We start from the raw sequence: 22,856 nt of genomic DNA, 5'->3' as shown, positions 1-22,856 counted from the left end.
CCCAGTGACAAGCCTGGCCTTGGTACAGTGGGATTGACAATGCCTTCCTGACCAAAAGGGAGAGAGAAATCAAACAAAATAAAGTTTCAGTGGCTAAGAGAGTTCAAATAGAGTAAAGAGACTATTTTGGAGGCTACTCTCATGCAAGCTTCAGCTAGCTATCACCAATTACTACGGTCTGCCAACCCCCAACCAGTATCATTCCTGTTAACCCTAAGGACCAGGGCTCTATCTGAGATTCTACAAATGTTCAAGGCACTATGATTACTCTTCAGAAACCTAAAACTTTCAGATGGTTTCTAGGCCAAATAAGTCCGGAACCCCAGAGGTGCCAGTCTCCAAGAATATCAACCAATTCCATTCTCCTATCCCATATACTCAATACCACTTTTCCACATGAAAAAAGTTAGAATGGGTATAACCCAAATATCCCTAAAGATTGGGAGAAGGATCAAAGGAGAAGAAGAGGTTTTAACAGAAGTTAGGATTTAGCAAATGAGTATATGCAGGTTTGAAATAATTATGTGCCCAAGAAAGACCATGTTCTTTTAATCTACTCCAATCTTGTTCTTTTAATCCTGACCCTATACTACAGGGTGGGACCTCTTGACTAGGTTGCTCCCATGGAGATGTGAAATGCCTAATAGTGGGTGGGACCTTTTGATTAGATGGCGATGTGACACCACCCATTCAAGATGAGTCTTAATCAGTTTACTGGAGTCTTTAAGAGAGTTTATTTAGGGAGAAAATTCAGACATTTGGAGATGTTTGGGGAACCAACATAGACAGACACATTTGGAGATGCTTGTAGACAGACAGAAGTTCAGAGAGGAGGCCAAGGGAACCCGGAGCTGAAAGCAATGAAACCCGGAAGCAAAGGGCCAGTAGACATCGTCGTATGTTTTCCCATATGACAGAGAAATCCCAGATGATACCTAAAGGTATCCTCCTACTGATGCCTTAATTTGGACATTTTCATGGCCTTACAATTGTAACTTATAACTTAATAAATCCCTTTTGCAAAAGCCGGTCCGTTTCTGTTATACTGCATTCCAGCAGCTTTTGCAAACTGAAACAGAGTATGACTACTGAATCATTATAATGATATTTCTTCTTAGTCTCCAGCATCTTGGAGCAGCTAGAATGAAAATCTGAAATTGACTGTAACCCATACCAAACTCTGAAATCTGTTCTGTAACTACTTGTTAAAATGCACTTTGAAATGTATTGCTTTTTTGTATATATGTTATATTTCACAATATAAAAAAAAAAAGGAAAAAATGTAAAGTGAATTTCTTTATATGATTTATTTCTGTTTGCAATAACCAGACATTCAAAATTTTCAATTCCCCAACTGAATTTTTCATGAGAAAATGAAAGATCTTAATTTATAAGGGGGCAAATATGGACATGCCTCTAACATAAAGCTCATAAATCAATAGTGTCAAAAAAAAAAAAAGAAAAAAGAGCAGGATAAAGCCTCACCTGTGGGTTCCTCTTGATATTTGGGTTCCTTGTTGGTCTCTGTAACAACAGCAGGTGCAGCCTCACCAGTGGCCTTAAACGGAGTGGGTGTAGCTCCCATCTTGGACAGTCTGCTTGGCGTGTCCTCTCTTGAACTTAAGCAGACATCACATTAATGTCTCAACGTGACAGAGTCACAAATACGTTCCTGTGTACGCTTTACAGGGACATGTACGATGGAAAATATACATCATCTTACTTTGGTCTTTCCTTCAACTTTTCATTTGAGGAATGATAATCACAATCGGAATACTGCTGTCTTCTCTCATCCGGAGAAAATGACCGGTTGGACTCTAGTTCTGAGATATCTGGTTTTAAAAATTAGAGATTTTTAATAAAATATTTAAGACTTCTCCAGAAATTTCACTATTCATAGGAAATGAGAAGACAGGCAGGGAGTAAATCGTGCTATTAGTCTAATATTCCTCTCTTGAAAAAAAAGTGATAGTTTTAAGGGAAAGGCATTAATTAGTAAAGAGGAAACCAAATGCAGAATTTTATGTTTCTCTTTCATTATCCTTCCCATCAATCCTGCTACTGAAAATTCAAACTTCAGTTGCTGGAGCGGATATGTCTATCCTCACTCTCAGCAAACAGACCAGTGCTTCTCAAACTTTAATGTGCATACAAATCACCTGGGGATCTTATCAGCGTGCCATGCCAAGGAACACACTTTGAGCAGCAAGGAAATAAACCCCCCAGCTCCTGGTATACTAGGATTATTTCTCAGGCTCCTTTCATTTGCCTGCTCTGCACTCATAACAGAAGATACACAGACTCGGTGACTGATTAGACTTTTGATATTGGAAATTAAAGTAAGTCTTAAGGTTTAACAAAGAAATTATTTTCAAAGTCAACAAAATCCTGTTTTAAAACTTGAGAACTTAATATTTTCCAAGCTTTTCTGCACAAAAGCAAAACCAGATGGTTAAGAAGGAACTATCATGACTAATTTTTACCGGTAAGTTTTACAAGGTTAAAATGGTATCCTTATGTATAATTCATATCCAAGTCATGAATATAACTTTTTAAGAGGTGACAGAGAATGTTAACGAGTGAATACCACAATGTTCAGCCATTCTCAGCAATTCTCTTTTTAGAGCAACTACCTACTTTAGGTTGTCGTTCAAATAGTCTTTCTTTCTTGTAAATATGAATAGCCACTTTAAGAAAATACACGCACAATTAAGTGCAAGAACGAGCAACTGACAAATGCATAAACATGTGGTTAAAGTTCTTTAAACCACTTGTACATACACTTTTTTTTACTAACAAGTTTTGCTTTCAATGCCTTAATCAGTCTGCTGGGAATTCACGAGTGTACCACAATTTCATACCAGAAACCTAATTTCAACAGGCACATTAATAAGAAAATAACAACCCAGCACTTATCTTTTGGAATTTAAGTTTAAAAGGGAGGATTTCATTGGAAATTTAATTTTCAACTGGATAGCCAGGCTAGAGATGAGAATGCAGAAAATAATGGCTTTCCTTGCTACACTCGCAGCTAAGCTCCACAGTCTCTTTACCTTCTATCTCCGTGTCGCTGTCACTTAATGACGGGATGTTGATGAGGGTCTGCCTGCTGTCTCTCAACACCACTAGCTGGAGTTTTCCTCTTGACTTCTCTATCAATTTGCGAGCATCCGTTAAAGACATGTTCTCGGTTACAGTTCCATTGATCTGTGTTTATGAAGAATGGTAACATTACATGCAATATAACTATTCATCAGGAAAATAGAAAACTCATATCTCCCCTTCTAAAACTGTAACAGCTCTGCTCACATATTCACACTTGAGAACTGGCTTTAGAACGACTGAATAAAAATTGATTATCCTTTAAATTAAATATAACCCTGCAATCCCGGATTCCAAACACAGGCATGAGAGAACTATGGTGTACTTAAGTTACTCTAATTTATTTAACTTCCAAGCTCAAGACGATGGCTTGGTTTACTACTAGAATACATTTCCTGACCGGAGAGGTTTACAAAAACTATTAAAAATTCAGCATTAATAATACCACCAACTCTCCCTCCCATCTGTCCTTATATATTAAAAAACAGGAACTTAAACTTTATTAGAGAAGAAGAAAGTACCCATTGAGGCTTTAAAAAAGAAAAAAAAAAAAAAACCCTGATATTAAACTATTATAAATCTTAAAGTCTGGCTTTTATGATAAAAATAATCTCGAATACTGTCCTTTATGGTCTCTGTTTTCTTACTGACCCCTATGCCAGCACATTCCACTGTGTCGGCACTTGAATGTAGAAATGCAGGCTCTGAAGCCCAGGAATGAACATGATGGCTTTTTACTGTTATCTGCCCACCTTGAGAATGATGTCCCCTTCGTGAAGATTGCCGTCTTTCATGGCCAGACCAGTCCTAGTCATTTCCTTTATGAAGATCTGACTCGCCAGCCGGAGACCGTATTCTAGGAGACAGAGACATTCGCATATATCATTGACGTGTTCAGAAAATTTAGTCTGGAGTTTAAGGCTATTTTTAAACATTTAAGAAAAATTAACTTTATATGTGGTATATTCTGTAAGACAACTGGCCTAGACTCTCCAAAAAGTCAATGTTATAAAAAACAAGAGAAAGAGACTGTTCTAGATTAAAAGAGACATTAAAAACCTATTGTACAGGGCAGTTGAAGAGTTAAAGAGAAGATGAAATACGTAGTAGCATTGGGGAAAACTTTCGCAGATGCTGGATGCTTTCTTTTTTATAAAATTTAACCAAACGCAAAAAAAAAAATAATAAAACTATGGTAAGAACTTTCATTGGATGCTTTATTGAAAGTAGGTGTGGAAAGGTTCATATTATTTGGGGGTCAACTTCAAAATGGACAGTAGTATAAAGAGATATTAATGTTAATTTTTTCAAGTATGACAATGGCTTAATGGTTGTGCAGGAGAATATTCTTATCCTTGGGAGATACCTGCTGAAATATTTAGGGGTAAAGAGACACATTGCCTACAATTCACTTTTAAGTGGTTCAGAAAAAAAAAATCACTGAGAGGGAGGAGGTGAGGAAAGAGGAGGGAAGGAGGGAGAGGAAAAAGAGAAGGGAAGAGAAAACAGATGTGGCAAAATGTTAACAACTGGCAAAAATGAGTGAAGGCTATAAATGGGTTTGCTATAAAATTAACATTTTGGGGGTAGCGTTTTGGGGGTTTATGGACTTTGAGCTGCTATCAAAAGGAAAAATGTATTTTACTAAATTAAATACATTTTAAATTCTAGTCAGACTTACAATTTTAATTAAACTTGTTAAATATGCATACTGTAAAGATGAATTTAGATTATTTTAGAAAGCAACCCCAACTTTGAAGGTTTTAAAACAGACACATTCAATTTTTAAAGTTATTGTTCTGACTAAAAGTCTTATCATTACAAGGCAAACTAAGTTGGTACAATTTAGGAATGTTACGAAGATTAAAAAAAAGAAGAAGAAAAAAGTTTTAAATGGCTTACATAAACTTAACACCAGATCTTATCACAATGACTAAAAGTGTTGAGGACTCCCTGACCCCCTCAAGAAGCTGACAAAAGAAAAAGAGTAAGATTGCATCTATTTTAATAGACCACAATCCCCTAATGGCCAGACAGCCTAATAGCTAGAGCAGAAGGATGAGCCAAGCTGGAATGTCAGGGATACCAGAGAATTGATAACCTCTTTCTCATATGTCAACAATTCTTCCATCTCTCTAAAAATCACACTCATATGTAAGGTTACAAATAGATTTATTGGTGTATACGTGGGCATCTCTTAAATGAAGGGGAAAAAAAAATCAGTTGACCAGCTTCTAAGACATTTACGAGCAAGGCTATTTAGTGGCCAAGAAATTCAATAGTTGGCCACATAAATGGAAATATTTAATTAAATGTAGGTCTTGTCTACTGTCAGATTTCTTGGAAGGCTGATTTCCCACACAAAACTAGCCAATGATGGCTACAGTATTGTGTAATCTTAGCAAAAGGTGGCAAAAAGTCTTCTTCTTCAAAAAAAAAAGGAATTTCAACTTTGGGAAACAAAGTGGCCCAGAAGTAAAATACTGTATCAGCAATGGGGTATTTTTACCCTGATTTACTAAGAACAGGTACGACTTGAGCAATCTCTTAGAACAGTATCTTTTTAAATTGTGGTTCACAACCCATCAGTGGGTCTTGAAATCAATACAGTGGGTTGTGATTAGAATTTTTTTTTTAATGAGCCTATCGGGATAGATCATATCAAGTAAGCGCTGTTTCATGAAACAAGATAGGAAGCTTTTGAGACGCACTTTTATCATGCCTGTCTGCATACATGGGTGACAATACAATACGTCGTTCTTTTTGTGGCTCTCAGGATGATAAAGAGGACAAGTAAAACTAAGACCACACAGGCAAAGAAGAAAGAACCACCCCTCGAATACTATGTCCTATACAGAAAATAGCATCAGACCTCTCTGAAGGATGTCTCATATTAAATTCCCTTTCAAATATTTTCCACAATTCACCTTTTTTTTTTTTTTTTGGCATGGGCAGGTTCCAGCATGGCAGGTGAGAATTCTGCCACTGAGCACCTCCACAATTCACCTTTTTTACTCGGGAATTCTTGGGGGTTAATGAATAATATATCATTATAAATGCTTACAAAGATTCCGGGAAATCCTTAAGCCTCCTAAGATCAATACTCCTCAGAGATGGTGCAAGTTCAACCTTCACCCTTAATTTCTAGGACTGAAATCCAGATACCCCATTATTCACATCCCTGCATTATTCTTCAGTTATTAAAACAGGCACTAGTTATATAACACAACTCCCCATGTTCCCTTAGAAAGACTAAACAAAGCAAACTCTCTCATCTGATAGGCTATTTTAAATGCAAATTCTAAACCTAAAAAGCAAGAAGTCCTTCACCTTGCATCGTCAGGTATTCTTCACTTTATTTCTCCTTAGGAGAATAATTAGAGAACAAAAGGAGATACAAGGAATTTAAAAAGTCAGAAGAAAAGAATCAAAGCTCAAGCTAAATCACTGAGCTCAAAAGCCCTGTTCATTTAGCTGCTTGTCTCCTATCTTCTATCTCCAGGAGATGGAGTTTGAGTCGTAGCTCTACCATTCACCTGATGACAGGACTTGGGCAAGCTGCCTTCCCTGACTTTCAGAATCTTCACCTATGAACTGTGGATGAGTGCCACTAGCTTTCCTAATATTGCACAAAGCTCTGGTGAATCTATGACGTGATTATGTAAATAAAAGCACTCCAGAAAAACAATGCAGTCTGGGCCAGAGCCTGCGTTTTGGTTTACCAAAAACCCCTCTCCACCTTGGTATTCCTGATTTGTGAAAAAAACAAATGAATGAAGCCTCCGATCCTGGAGGGTTCTTGTGATGATTAGATACAAAAGTATTTATTGGGCATTGTCCTTGGCATGGAGTAGAAACTTATTCAAGAACAGCTGGAGTATAGTCTACTTAAATGGTTCTCCAACCTGAGATGTATCAGGATCATCAGGATGGCTTATTAACACACAGATGGCTGGGCCCCAATCCAGAGTTTCTGATTAAATAGGCCTCACATGGGCCTTGCGATTTATATTTCTAACAAATATACAGGAGGTGTTTCTGTTGCTTTAAGAACCACAGGTCTAGTAGTTTAAAGCCAAGTATCTGGAGTCTGGCTCTGCCATTGACAACATGACTTTCTGTGTCTCTGTTTCTTTGTAAATAAAATGAAGATCTAAGAGTAACTCTCTTGAAATTGGAATGATTGTGCATTTTTGGTGTGAATGTAAGACAGTGCAGCTGCTGAGGAAAAAAATCCGATGGCTCCTCAAAACGTTAAACACAGAATTATCAGATGACCTGGCAATTCCACTCCTAGGTATACACCCGAAAAGAACTGAGAGCAGGAGCTCAAACAGATATGCGACACCAGTATTCATAGGTGCAACACACACAACAGCCAAAGGGTAGAAACAACCCAAGGATCCATCCACAGATAAGCGGACAAACAAGATGTGGTGGAGCCACACAATGGAATATCGTTCAGCTCTAAAAAGGACTGACCCTTGAAACATGCATGAATCTTGAAAACATGCTGAGTGAAAGAAGCCAGACACAAAAAGACAGATACTGCACCATTTCACTGATCCAAAGTATCTAAAACAGGCAAATTAAGAGAACTGAAAAAAAAAAGTAGAATGGAGGGACTGCTGGGAGTGAAGAATAGGGAGTTACTGCTTAATGGGAAAAGACTTTCCATTCGGGGTGACGAAAAAGTTCTGGAAATGGTGATGATTACACATCAATGATCAGTGTGAGTGTACTTAATTGCCTCTGAAATGTACATATAAAAGTAAAAAGATAAATGTAAGTTATATATGTACCACAGTAAGAAAAGGGTTTTTTTTAAAAAGGTTCCCTCATTTAATAGCGGTAAAGACTGAATGAGTGCAGTATGGATGTAAATGGATGTAAGACATTTAGGTCAGTGCTTGGCACACAGTAACTGCTAAGTTAAGAGCTGCTATTATTATTATTACAGCGCTTTGCTTTCTTTTTTTAAGTCTTTTCTCAAGTGTAACTACCTTCATTTCCTTTGCTTTTCATCAGAAGGACCCCTATGGGCCTGTCGGGATCCTGCTGGCCCGCATGGCCTTGCTGCACCCTCGCCTCGGAACTGGGGCTGCGGGAGTGCAGGCGCTCGCGGCTGCGGCTCCGGGACCTCCCGTATCGGTGGTCGGCCTGGGCCCGGCTGCCGAACTCTACCGAGGGGCTGTAGGCAAGCTCGTAGTCCCGGTCGAAGTCCCGATGGTAGCCCCGGTCGTAGCTCCCTTCCCGGTCAATACTCCTGCCGCGGCTGCGGTCTCGGGCTCGCCCGCTGTCCTGGTCTAGGCCCCGCTCCAGGCTCCGGCCCCGGCTGCGGTCCCGCCCCCGGCTCCCAGCCTGGTGGTGAGGGTGCCCCTGCTCGGGGTTGTCCTCCCAGCTGCGGCTCCGCCCTCCATGGCTGCTGCGCCAGCTCCTCTCGCTGTACCCACTGCGGGCGCTTCTGCCATCGAACTCGTCCACAGCCTCAAAAACCCGGTCGTCATGACTGGCGGGTGGGCTGCCCCGCAGCGGGGCCAGCTGGACCTTCCGGGGCCTCTTGACCACCTGTTACGAAAGCAAACAGTGGAGATGCAGGACAGTCACAAATAAACATAGAGGATGCGGTGCTTAGGCGCCTTGTTCTAGTAACAGTAAAACTGTGTTTCCCTGCCGACTCACTAAGCCTCAGGTTTCTCATCTGGAAAACAGAGACAATAAAAACCATACCTCATCATGATGATGAATATACAACTATGTGATAAAAAATGTTCATATTGTACGTTGATTGACTTTATTAATAAGTTTTTTTAAAAAAAAAACGTATCTCAGAGCATGGAGAATAAAATAAGACAATGAATGTACAGCTCCGAGCACAGTGTCTGAAATAAAGCTAACGCTTATACCTCTAAAATCTGCTTTTCAGAATTTGAAAAGCCCCAAAAGGCTTTTGATCACTAAGTTATAAAAATTAAATGAAAATCCAGAAAGTGAAACATTCTACATACAACTGGCTAGGCTCTTCAAAAAGGCAATGCCATTAAAAAACAGGGATGCAGGACCCTATGAAATTAGTAAGGACTAAAGAGACATAGCCAAAAACAATGAAGGAATTGGGATGAAAAAAAAATCTCTCAAAGACACCTTGGGATATGCACTAGATATTCGTTGATAGAGTTACTAATTTTCTTAGATATAATAACAGTACTACTGTTTTATAGAATGCCCTTATTCATAGGAGATGCATAATGAAGTACACAGGACTGAACTATCTTTATGCTTCCAACCTTCCTTCAGATAGTCCTTCAAAAATACATGTTTATGTACATAGAGAGATGAAGTCAAGATGGCAAAATACTGAACACTGTAGAATCTAGGTTGAAGATGTATGTGTTTATTATACTCATCTTTCAACTTTTCTTTTTGTATGAAAATTTTCATATTATAAAAGCTGGGAAGAAATTAAATATCATATACCCAATGCACCCCCCACCACCACCAATCCCCACCCCAGCACCATTCTTAACACACTGTATTATACTTCTTGCTTTGCATGCCCACTTCTCCACTGGAGTGCACACTCCTTCAGCACAGACTTCAGGCCCGTAGTGGTATCGGCTCATGGCTAATTCTCACCCAATCAATGAGTGAATGAATACCTGAACAAATGCCATAGCTGCTACTGTCCTCCGAATAACTAGTTTTGTTTTTTTTTTTTTATTTAATTCTGTTGACCAGTGTAAAACAGAATGTAACTAATAGGGAATAACTGTCTAAACTGTTTTTTAAGGAAAACTCAGATAAAAGAATTACTGGTCTTAGGAGGTTAGGAGGAGTAGGAAAAGGAAGGGAGGGATGCCTTACATATCTTTCCATCACCCCAACACCACCCTCCAAAAGTACTCAGGATATAAGTAATTATGTCAAAAGTTTACAAGCAAGTAGCAATTGTCTTCTGGGCATTAAAGCAAAATGCTGTTGAAACAAACAGGAAACAAAGCCAGGACTTACAATGGCAGCCACCTTCCCACTTTTCCTCAGCTGCTGAACAGCAAATGAATGGAGGACATCTTCCATGGGGGTGCCGTTTACCATGACCACCCTGTCATTTTCTCTGCAAATAAAAAGGAAAAACGGGCCATGAAAAACTCTCATCTATTCATTTCAAATCGTTTATTTAGCATGGACCTGAAATGCTTATTATAAAGCTCAGTGTCTGACTCCCAAGGCTCAATTCTGGCTCAGTGAACTCGGTCTGAGCTCATCAGAGGAAGAAATCCTCACAGCCCACTTCTAAGTGCCTTCTGGCAACCACATGGGGAAGAGACCCACCTTCCCCAAAGTCCCGGGTTACTACAGAATGTCTCAACAGTGCTGAGTTTGGAGCACAAAAAGGAACTATTACATCAGACCCTCTATACCTCAGATGCATGGTCGGCTTCATGGAGTCCACAACCTCCCTCCCAAAGCAGGATTATATCCATTTGTGCTTTTTTGGAGAAGAGGTCAAGAGCTTACCTCAGAGTCTTAAAAGAAATTTTGAGGTCAGAGAGGGTACTTCAGCTCATCCAAAAAATTATTTTAAAACTTTGCATGGCTGTGTATGAAAGACCACTAAATTTTGACAGGACCAAAGAGTTCTGTTTTGTTTTTGTTTTTTTTTTTTTAATTATTTTAGAGCAGAAAAACTGCACAGAAAGTACAGAGTTCACATACACAGCAACACAAATACTTTCTATTATTAATGCCTTGCTTTAGCTTGGCACATTAGTTACAACTGATGAATCAATACTGAAACACTATTAGTAACTAAAGTCAATAGTTTACATTAGGGCTCTTTGTGTGGTATAGTTCTATTGGTTTTGATAAATGCAAAATGTCATGTATCCACCAATATGGTATCAGACAAAGTAGCCTCACCGCCTAAAAAAATCCCACTCCTCACCTAGTCTTTCTCCCCCCCCCCCCCGCCGTGGGCAAGCACCAGAAACCGAACCCAGGTCTCCAGCATGACAGGCGAGAACTCTGCCTGTTGAGCCACCATGGCCCGCCCACCCCACCTAGTCATTCTTGTCACCTCTTCTAAGCCAGATTGTTTTACTGACTCTATAGTTTTGTTTTTTTCCAGATGTTATATTGTTGGAATCATATAGTATATAGCCTTTCAGACCCACTTCTTTCACTTAACAATAAGGAATTAAGGTTCCTCCATGTGTTTTTTGTTTTGTGGCTTGATAGCTCATTTCTTTTGATTGCTGAAAAATATTCTATTATCTATATGGATAGACCAGTTTGTTTATCCATGCACCTATGGAAAGACATTTTGCTTTCTTCCAATTTGGGGTAATTATGAATAACGCTGCTATAAACATTTGCGTGTGATTTTTTTGTGTGTGGACATACATTTTCAACTCCTTTGGGTAAATACCTGGACCACCAGGATTTTTTAAATGTTCTTATTGAAAAATATCCACACATGTACTGTCCAAATGGCTCACAATATCATCACATAGTTGTGTATTCCTCACTATGATCATTTTTAGAACATTTGCATCACTCTAGAAAAATAAAAAAAGAACTCATATACCCCAGACCCTCACTGACCCACAGCATTCAATCTACCCAATTTTTACCCTTTATCTCCCCTACTATTTATTTATTTATTGTATTCATCTTTCCACATCTTGGCAAGTTCTGTCCCTTACTGTCTAGGAGATTTACACTCCTGGGAGTTATGTCCCATTTAGCATGGGAGGGCAGTTAGCTCACCTTCCAAGTTGGCTTAGGAGAGAGGCCACATCTGAGTAACAAAAGAGGCTCTCTGGGGGTGACTCTTAGGCATAATTATCAGTAGATTTAACCTCTCCTTTGCAGGAATAAGTTTCAAAACAGCGAACCCCAAGATTGAGGGCTCAGCCTATATTAAACTGGTCGTCCCCATTGCTTGAATCAGGAATTTCCTAGAAGGGGGAGTTCAACAGTTCCTCCTTTCCCCTAATCCCCCAAGAGGACTTTGCAAATATTTTTTATTCTCTGCCCAAATTACTCTAGGATATATCGGGGTATCATACTAACCTGTACAAACCAACAAGATCTCACAGCTTATTCAAGATTCCATGTAATTATGGTGTTCATGTATGATCACACAAGTTAAATTAGATAAGATGTCACCAAAAATATAAATTTTGCACCAAATAAACCTTTCTCCTTTTGATCTTGCACAGAGATTGAAGTTTGAAAATATGGGCCATATCACCTTTACCTAGTATTCTGATTTACCTTAGTCCTATCCAGATTAGTTTCATTCATATCTCTAAATGAAGTCAGATGACTTTATCAGCTTTTTAAACAGCTGCTGTATTGGACCATAAAGATTTTAAATGCCAATAGAACCTAAACCTTTGAGCTATCTGGCCAACCCAATTGTATAATTAATTTAGATTCTGCCTTGAGAAATTGCCCTGAGACAATCCCAGGAATACATCTCTTAAAATGGTATTATTTCTGGGCAGGCAACAGTGGCTCAGTGGCAAAGTTCTCAGGAGACCCAGGTTCGATTCCTGGTTCCTGCCCCTTAAAAAAAAAAAAGGTATTATCTTTTCAGATCAGAAGGCTGGCAGCTGGAAAGCTTACATTTTAGTGTAGTACATTTTTCTGATTTCTACCAAACTTTTACAAATAAGATAATCAAGACAATCATTAAACCAGAACATCCTCATTAAATTTTTAAAGAATATAGATTAAAATCAACAATTTGAAGTAGACATTGGGGGAAAAAAGCATACCAATTTAATACTCCACGTTTAGAAATGGTTCCTAAACCCTGGAATGATCAAATATATTTCTATGGAAACAAATGCCCTTCTCCCAACCACTGCCAAAATTTGGAAGCTTCCAAAGGTTTGGGGATTGTTGAAACATGAGTGTGTCACGTTCTGAATTCCCACTTGAAGACATTTCAAATATTACATAAATGTTCTTTCTCTGTTTCTGTTTTAATTTTGTGAAGTGCACACCAATCAAAGTATCTTATCTAGAGCAGCCAGCTGGTGGGGGGGGGGGGGGGGCTGGGAGGGGCTGGAGGCTGAGTGGAGAAGGACACTTACTGCAGGAGTCCATCCGCGGGCCCTCCTGGGAGCACATCAGAGATGACAATTGATGTTTCTCCATTTTCAAAGTGAGGGTTGTCTCTGCCTCCAGATACCGCAATTCCAAATCCTCTTTTGGAATCCTATCCATTGGATTAGAAGAAAAATTAAAAAAAAAAAACTTCCTTAATGGGTTTTCAAGATTTATTACAAGCACTCAATAAAATAAAGCTTGAACCAATAACCAGAGACAGTTCAGGAACAGATGGCTTACAGAAACAAATGAGGAACAAAATAAAGTGTCATCATCATGGTTAGCTGACAGTTTTATAAAGGGAAATTCCTTATCTAAATGAAACAGCCTTGTGAAAGCTGGGAAAAACAAATGATAGTACAGACTGGAGTTATCACTAGTAGCTAACAGGGAATGGAAAATAACATCTTTTGTCCAAATAGGGATATGCTACTCAAAGCAGCCAAGGGACCTATCTGCATCGTGCTGGCATGAGTTTGAACTGAATCTGTGCTAAAACTGTACTTTATTATTAATATTAGAGAAGTTGTAAATTTACAGAAAAGATCATATGGAAAAAACAGAGTTCCCATCTACCTGCCCCCATTTTCAACATTTTATAATAGCGTGATAACTTCGTCACAGAAAACATTATTACAATTGTACTATTAATTATAGTTCATAATTTACTAATATAAAATCATAGTTTTGAAGTACAACTTAAACACCAAGGTAGTATTTTCATTTTAATATAGGATAAAAAAGAAGTAAATGGATTTAAAAGATAAAATCTGCGCATAAACTTAGTTTTGAGACCTTATGTGAGAGCAAAGCATTAAACCCTTTCTACATTCTTATAAGACAGGACATTTATTACATCTATGACTGGGCTAGAACCAGGTAAGAGTGAATCCAGAAAATACATAATCCCAATTAATTTCAGTATTTTCAAAAACTAACCTCTAAGGTTTCATCCATATGATATAGGTATATGTGCCTATACAACCCCAATTCAGGATTTGATTATGTGAAAATCTATTTGGAGAATAAAAGAAAATCTTTCTTCCCACCCCCAGGAAAAGTTCCCAAGTGGAGCTTACTATGCCAACAGATTACAAACAATACAAACTCAAAAGAAGTAGAGTTGTCATCCATATGGCTTTAAATGGCAGCACTGCCACTGGGCAGCTGCATCCTCTCCCAGGCCTTAAAAACTGCCTTACATTCACCCATTTGAGGTCTACAGCTCAAGGGGTATATGATCAAGAAGTTTAGGACCCCAGCACTGACCCAGCAACACTTTTTCTACCTGGATTAATTTGATTAATTTATTGAAGAGCCAACCTTTCATAGCAGTCAGGGATCAAAGTTCCTGATTTCAAGGAACAAAAGAAAATTCTCCCTTTGAGGAATTTAGGATTCCTCTATGAAGTAACAGAAGACCATGTATTTAAAAGGCAAAAGACTGGAGGGATTCAGGGCAGGAAGAAGATCCCTTCAGGTACAGAAAATTACAGCAATGCTGACCAAAGTAGCTTGATGGTACCAGAATTCTGGCCCATAAGTAAAGCTCTAATCCAGTTCAGCCACAGGCAGGTCACTTACACTCTCAATTGCTATGCTTGTTTAGGATGGGGCCAATACCTATCGTGCCTACCTTAAATTTTGCTGTCAAAATAAAAAAGAAGCTAACATTTATTAAGCATCTATTATGTGTGCAACTCCATTATTAGAAGCAGTATAATTTATTTAATCAAAGGGGATAAAACCTGTATCTTTAAATGACTTTAAAAATTAAGTAAAATATATTTACATGTGGTAGTACTTCTATTTTCAACCTCATCGTGGAAAAAAAAAGACATAACTTTTTTATTCAGCTCAACCCCTCTATTTTAATCAGGAATGTGACAAAAAATAGAACCCATGTCTCCTGATTCCTAAGCCAGTGTTGTTTTATTAATTTCACTGAGGGATATTAAAATTATAGAAGTTCCCTCAAGTCCCTAAATAGTACAGATGATTTTTCTTCTCTCCTCTCCTCTGCTCTCCCTTTCCCTGTTTCTTTCATTATCTTTCTGTATGGAGACAAGTGAATGTGCTAAATAATTTCTGAAGTTTTTGATATTATACAGACCTTACTGAAAAAAATATAACAGCATGAAGATTTTTTGTTAACATGGTAATAATCCCAGCTACTACATGTAGTGTATTATCCTCCTCAAGGAAGAAAAAAATGTATTTGGACAAAAATAAGTAAGATCCATGATCTGTAAAATTAAGAACACAATGGTGGTATGTATTAAATGTGCCGCACTCACCTTCTGGAGGGTCACCGTGTACTGTTCCCATATCAGTTCTTCCATGCCTGGGGCCTGTTTCAAAAAAGCAAAACTAATTTGATTTAAACCACAAACATTTCAATAAAAGAAACAAAATTACAATTCAAAATGTCTCAACATAAAGTTCAATCCACACTTCCCATGTAACTAAAAGAACTGATATTTGTTAGGAATGTTATGCTACCTATTTTCAAACACACTCTCCCTTCAATGAAATGGCAGTCTTAATAATACCAGAAATTTAGTCAAATACACAGAAGATGTACTGTAGTAATACTTGCACAGGTGCACTGACATATCTACAAGTCTATTTATAGCTGCTTATAATTTTTTAAATAGAAAAAAATAAAATGTCCAACAACAGGGGATTAGTTGCATATATAGACCTATACTGAAATGTCTAAGATACACAGGGAAAAATTAAGCCACAAAACATCTTGTCTATACCTACCTTATATATAGCCATAAATACATATAAACATATATTTATGTAAACATATAGGAGAAAGATTGGAAGAATAGATACCAAAATATGTTAGGTTTCTGAGAAAGTGCAGTATTATAGAAAAAAAATGTTTATATGAGCATACTACTTTTAAATGAATTTTTATTTTAAAAATAAAACAGCAAATTATCCCTTAAAGGTTTGGGGCTTTACATTTTTTATCATTTAGCTAAATGAGTTGCTATAAAATTTTATCAAAATACTCTTGCTCACTTAGAAAGAACCTGGTTCTTGAAATCCAATGTTCTTCTTAATGACATGATTCTGTCTTTATATTACTGTACTACCTGCAGGCAATTTAAATTTGATTTGTCAGAGAGAGGATTAATCCCCCCCCACCTCCAGGCCACCGACAGGGCTGAATCAAATGCCAGGTGCCTAAAAACCTCATCAACTTAAGACTAAATTGGTCAGATTTTAAGGGTCTTCTTACCTCTGGTTAACAGGGTAGGACATAAACCATTAGCAACTTAATAGCAAAAGAATATATGTTCTGCTAAATATGAATATATGTTCTGATAAACATAAAATCTTGATTTTAAAGGTGGGGAAATTTGGAGTAAAAATAAATTTTAATGGCTCCTTTGAGCATTAAAAAAACACATAGCCCACGGAGCTGAGACTTTAGCAAACTTCTCACAGAAACCTCTTCATTCACTCATTCAAAAAATATTTACTGAGCACCCACAATACGTGAAACGTGATCTGCGGCACTGTGGATGCATCAGTGAATAAAACAGTCAAAGCCCTTGTGGTATTGACCAATGATGGTGTCTCCCCCCCAAAAAACAAACAATTGAATGTCTTCCTGGCCTTATTTATATATTATCTTTCTTTTCAGACACACAAAGCATTCCACATTATCACAGTTGTTCCTCAGAGCATCACCTTGGGGTACATCCCTGGGGATGGGCTGCCTGCAAGTTGCAGCTTAATGGAGAGTTGAGTACAGGCCTTTCAAAGTGGGCCACTGGGCTCTGGCCCCAGGCAACCTGTGCTGGGCTGTGAGCAGACCAGAGAATAGCTACCAATGTTTGAACTGCGTGCAGGCCAAGCTAACAGCTGGACAGCATGGGGGGAACTTGTAAATATAGGGCTACAGGAAAACCACACATGTTCGAGTTAAAGAAATGCATATTCCATGACCCAGTAACTCCTCTCCTGCCTACAAAACAGTATTCACAGCAGCGATGTCCTCAACAGATAAAACCTGGAAACAACCAAATATCTACCAAGAGCAGAATGGACAAATAAATTGTGAAATATTTCTGAAATACAAAGTAGACCCAATGAACAAAATACAGCCACAGACAACACGGATACATCTCAAACAATAATGTTAAGTACAAAACATCCTAAAAGAATTTGTATACTATGATATCACTTCTATTCTGTTCAAGAGCAAACAAAGCTAAACAATGTTCTGTTTAGGGACACATGACATAAGTGGTAAACTACAAAGATAAGTGAGGAAATGAAGAATACAGAATTTGGGATGAAAGTAGTAACCTGGGCAGTGGCAGAGGGGCCTGTTTGTTCTTGGTGAAGGACTAAGGAATGTGTGACAGGTTCATGGGGATGTTTTATTGCTATGCTTCATGATTTTTATACATAACTCTTGTACACATACAAACATTTCATAAATTTAAAAAAGGGGGAGAAGGTAAAAAGGGAACAAAAAGAGGTACCTGATTTTAGATTTTGCAAAGTGAAAGAACAGAAGAAAGAAGGTGTTGCCATTTCGAGTGAAGAGAAATCGAGACAGGGAATGGTGGCACTAACTTGATGGGCCCACAGAAGGCAAAGAAAGGCAAGTATGGGGGGCAAAGGCAGAGATGCCGGTCAATGTGGGGAAGCAGCAGGATGCAGAAGGCTCCACAACACCTTTACAAACTTAAGGCTCAATATTCCATCAGCCAAAAGGCCTTGGTGTTCTGAATCACTTCTTCTGATCACTTCCTTGTCACTTTAGCTTTTCCTATAGTAAGTATTAATAATGGCAAGCCCCTTGGCTAGTACAGCAAGTCATTCCCAAATGACAAGGAAAGTCAAAAGTGAGCTAATATACTGACTATAAATAAAAAGCTTTCTTTGTGTTAACAGGCATTGATGCAAAGGAAGAAGAGAAAGGAACAAATGCAAATAGTGATTTGATCTATCTTTTAAAGAAACCCTCTAGTTTTTGTAAAGTTTCTCTCCTTGAAAAATCTTGGCCAAATAGGCAAAATTTCATACTTTATATAAAGAATATAGAAACTTGCTAAAAGAAAAAAAAAAAAACAAGCAAACTGCCTTGCCAAAAGTCTTCACTGCCTTTAATGTCCCTCATCAGGCAACTTTCAGGTTCTTTCCCCCCAGACTACTGGCTTCCCAGTGATAGAGGCCACAACCAATGAATAATTAAAATCTGGCCATAAGGGATGAGCCAAAGTAAACTCCATACATGTAAGTGTATTACATGTGCTCAGACTATATTTTAAAAGCCCAAACATAAGAGAATACAGAATTCTGCAGTATAAGGAAACAAAAAGTTTTACTTCAAAATACAAAATCCCCAAACACAAATATATCTAATATGAGATGGTCTTTTAAGCTGTATCTGGGGAACAATACCGTGCTTGCAGATTCCCTGGGAAGCAAGACATGGAAAACAGAAGCCTTTGATAAACAAATCTTATAAAAGGCTATCAGTTCCACTTAAGTCTACTAAAAATAAGAAAAGTACTTTAAAAAAAACCACACCAGTGACTAAAATCTACATTCACTATCTGTTGCTGAATACTGCCAGAAGCACAAATAAATCCGAAGAGAAAGGAGTCACTGTGAGGGTGTCTGTTCCCCCTCCCTTCCCATATAGAAAGGTTGGGAAAGAAAAGGGGGAGATCTTGCAAAGGGACTCACGTGGCCTCTCAAAATCCTCAACTTTTTAACAGCTTGGATCCACATTCTATGTAGCACTTGAGAAGTCTTCATGGCCTCTGTAGATGGAGGGGACGAGCCACTGCCCACATCCCAGGCTCCTGACCCATTCTATCACTCCACACAGTTACGTAAGGCAGATACAATAGTGGCCCACATTCCCAGCAAATCCTGTTGTCATCTCGCACTGTGATACATCCATACAGCATGGACACCAAAACACTTTGAAAAGCAGCACTTGTGAATAAAACAGAAAGCAATCTGGAGTCGTACTACTTCAACAGCTTTCTTTCCCTCCCTCTTTTCCACCAAGGGAATTAGAAAACTAGAACAAGTATTTCTTTTAGTCCTATAAAATCATAAAGTATATTTAAGTGGAAATTATAAATAAAGAGGACATTTTTTACACAATAGCATGGAAAGGAATATTTAGAGAAGTATTTGTTTATATCACCCCTCCCATATACAATCACAAATTAAGACAAGCCAGCTGGAAATGAGCCGATAATGTTTCAGGTAACATGAATTCCTAATGTTACACAGAAATAAAATAAAAACAGGAAGATAAATTTTTTTCCACCCTTGGAGATAAGAAGGTGTCTGTCTGTACACGAGGGGAAGATAAGACACAGGCACTGGGTGTAACTAGGAGCCAGCTCAGGGACAGAGTGCCTGGTCGGCAGAGTTCTCGCTCCTCTAACCTTGGTAAACAACAGATAAAAGAAGAACAAAGCAGATAAAAGAAGAACAACTTGCCACTGGTTTCTTTGTCTTTACCACTGGAGGAGAAAAAGAGCTTGGAAAAGCAAAATTGTAGGTTTCCGAAGATCTAGGAAAGGTTTTAGGGGATTCCTGAGCAGGGGTTGAGATTTCAGGTGCAGGGTTTGGGAGAGTCTCTGCTCACTCTCACTCCCACAGCGTCTGGAATGCCACCCCCATTCTGTCTCCCTGCCATGGAGCCTTGGATAGTCTGTATCCTTCCTTATGAAATGGGAACAGCACCACCTACACCTCAGAAGGCTAATGTCACGGGCAGCGAGCCAACCCTACGTAGAGGTCTAGAGTGGAACAGACACTCAGAAATGTCCATGTCCTTTCCCTGGACCCTAACTAAGAGGATAAATTCTCTGGACAGTTCTTCCTAAGTGTTATGACAGCTACGAACGATCTGAAGTGAATGAAATGTTATGTTTCAACCTGAACACTGAAGAGGACAGGGAAAAACAAAGGAGCCCTGCTGAGGAGAACCCCTGGAAGCCGTGTGGGTGTCAGACCCCAATTCAGGCTGGGCAGAGAGGTGTGTGCAGACCTCCATTCAGCCAGATTCCTCACAGGAGTTCCTCAGCTCACTGGGCTCAAGGCACCGAAGTATGAGAATCCAGGCAAAGGAGGGAGGGTTTAAGTTAGTTCACTTCTTTACTTTGACTGTCCTTGGGAAAACATTTGAGCATGCCCTGATAATAAAATAAATACTTCTTTTCCTTAAATGTACAATGCTGCTCAGAAGTCACAGGCTTCCTAGAATTTATGTTACTAATTCCAGATTCTTCTACAGTCATTTCCAGAAGTCAGAAACTCTAACACTAACTCTTTACTCATTCATTCATCAAATATTTACCCAGCACAGGAAGAGTGAAATGAGACTAAGTGTCAATGGCTGAGAGATTCCAAACAGAGTAGAGAGGTTATCCTGGAGGTTATTCTTACGCATTAAGTAGATATCACCTTGTTGTTCAAGATGTAGTGAAGAGGCTGGAGGGAACTGCCTGAAAATATAGAGCTATGTTCCAGTAGCCATGTTTCTTGATGATGATTGAACAATGATATAGCTTTCACAATGAGACTCTGTGAATGTGAAAACCTTGTGTCTAACGCTCCTTTTATCTACCATATCAACAGAAGAGTAGAACATATGGAATAAAAATAAATAATAGGGGGAACAAATGTTAAAATAAATTTAGTTTGAAATGCTAGTGCTAAATGAAAGCGAGGGGTAAGGGGTATGGTATGTATAATCTTTTTTTTCTCTGTTATCGTTTTCTTTTTCTGTTGTCTTTTTATTTCTTTTTCTAAATTGATGCAAATGTTCTAAGAAATGATGACTATGCAACTATGTGATGATATTAAGAATTACTGATTGTATATGTAGAATGGAATGATATCTTAATGTTTTGTTTGTTGTTAATTTTTTTTAATTAATAAAAAAAAATATATATATATATTTACCCAGCACAATGTGCTAGGCTCTGAAACAAAAGATGCAGCATTGCCCCTCAAGAAACTTGGTGCAAGGTAGGACCCAGCCCCTGATCTAGGCAGGTGGGTCAGGGAGGGTATTCATGAGCAAGGGACATTTGAGATGAGGTCTGAAGAATTTATAGGATTGAGGGGGAGTAGATGGTTCAGAACCCAAAGAACAGCGTAGAGCTAAGCTGAAAAAGAAAAGTGGGAGGGGAGTAGGAGAGAAAGGCCATCAGAATCACTGCAGCCTGCTCAGACTTAGCACATGCTCCAACAGTGGCTTCAGGTTATTTTATTGGGTAGCTGCCTCCATGAGAAGATCTCAAAAGTTTAAGGATGAAACTTCTCAAAGATTCCTAACTTCCATATTCATATACTCAAGAAACATTTACTGAACAGCAACTATATTTCAGGCCTCTGGATTCAAAGAATAGAAACTGTCATTAGGCTAAGGCAGTCACAGTCCAGTAGAGAAGTGGACATGTAACAATTACAATTCAGTACAGGTACATCAGCACACGAATATACAAGGCTCATTCATTCAAATACAACCTGAGTACCTACTGTGTGTCAGACACTGTTCTAACTGCTGGGGGTGGGGTGGGGGGATGGAGATACACTGTTAAGTGAGCCAAAGCCATTTTCTCACAGGGCCTATATTTTAACAGAGGAAATGGGCAAATGTAAACATTTATTTCAGGTAGCATTAAGAGCCATGGAATGTGACACTGGAAAGAATTAATTGTAAGGAAATCTGAACAGCTCTCCCAGGGAGAGGGAACAGCAAATGTAAATGGCCTCATAAGAGAAACAAGCTTAGTATGCTCATGAAAGAAAAAAGGCCACATGAGGCTGGAGCAGTGAGTGGGTAAGATAATTGCAAGTACATAATTGTGAAATTAATGGCACAAGCAGGGGTCTTACTGGGGATGGGAGGTCTAGGGCTGAGGGAAGTGTGCACCAACCACAGGACAGGGCCCCTCTTCCGCACAGAGTTCTGCATGAGCTCAGTGAAGAAGAATGACTAATTTGCTCGGCAGACAGCCATTCTAGGTACAGGGAACAGCATGTTCAGAGCCAGGAGGGAAAGCACATAGGTGTGTTCAAGACACTACAAGTACTCAGTGTGGCTGGACAGTAAACTGTTTAATAACACACAAGATACTATGATCAGCATGGACAGAAAGTGTTGAAATAACTTAATTGACAGCTTGGGAGCTTTAAAACACATACCTACCCTGGAAATGGGATATAGATGGTTATAAGAACTGGAAAAGAAGAAGTCGTTACCATTCAGCAAGGTACCATGCAAGTGCTCTCTCTACAATTTCTCACAACGCCTACAACTCTGCGAGTTAGCTATGAATGCCCCATTTTACAAATAGTTTGGAGACTGAGGCCAGAGTTTACCCAGCTACATTATTACAATAATCATCAGAACTTGGGATGTTGTTGTGAGAATTTAATAAGCTAATGCAGGTAAAAACCTCAGGGCAGGGGCAGATAAATACTAAATGTTCAATTATTTTTAGCTATTATCACTATAATAATTATTAGACTCATTTCACAGATAGGGAGAATGAAGTCAGAGAAATAAAGTAACATGCTTAAGGTTATACAATTTAAAGATGACTGTTCAGTTTGCTAGC

At 38.7% G+C, this 22,856-nt stretch overlaps 1 protein-coding gene across 8 annotated transcripts in view; it reads right to left on the bottom strand.

Annotated features, from left to right (window-relative positions):
• TJP2 (tight junction protein 2) overlaps positions 1–22,856 on the bottom strand; it is a 129,566-nt gene that overhangs the window by 27,921 nt on the left and 78,789 nt on the right. For 6 of the 8 annotated variants that reach the window (XM_077148370.1, XM_077148369.1, XM_077148367.1 and 3 more), the window contains 8 exons: positions 15,522–15,575; positions 13,209–13,333; positions 10,114–10,216; positions 8,106–8,670; positions 3,855–3,958; positions 3,054–3,207; positions 1,724–1,832; positions 1,486–1,619 (listed from right to left, as the gene is read on the bottom strand). In XM_077148370.1, coding sequence (XP_077004485.1) covers positions 1,486–1,619; positions 1,724–1,832; positions 3,054–3,207; positions 3,855–3,958; positions 8,106–8,670; positions 10,114–10,216; positions 13,209–13,333; positions 15,522–15,566 — 1,339 coding nt within the window. In that variant the 5' untranslated portion in view covers positions 15,567–15,575. Of the gene's footprint in view, positions 1–1,485; positions 1,620–1,723; positions 1,833–3,053; positions 3,208–3,854; positions 3,959–8,105; positions 8,671–10,113; positions 10,217–13,208; positions 13,334–15,521; positions 15,576–18,948; positions 19,360–22,856 lie in introns of those variants that run through there. The other 2 variants (XM_077148372.1, XM_077148368.1) reach the window with 2 other exon arrangements.

This window comes from Tamandua tetradactyla, chromosome 2, assembly GCF_023851605.1.
Source record: "Tamandua tetradactyla isolate mTamTet1 chromosome 2, mTamTet1.pri, whole genome shotgun sequence".
NCBI classification, from domain to species: Eukaryota; Metazoa; Chordata; class Mammalia; order Pilosa; family Myrmecophagidae; genus Tamandua; species Tamandua tetradactyla.
Note: the sequence above shows the minus strand (reverse complement) of the source record. Positions and strands in the feature narration are given on the sequence as shown.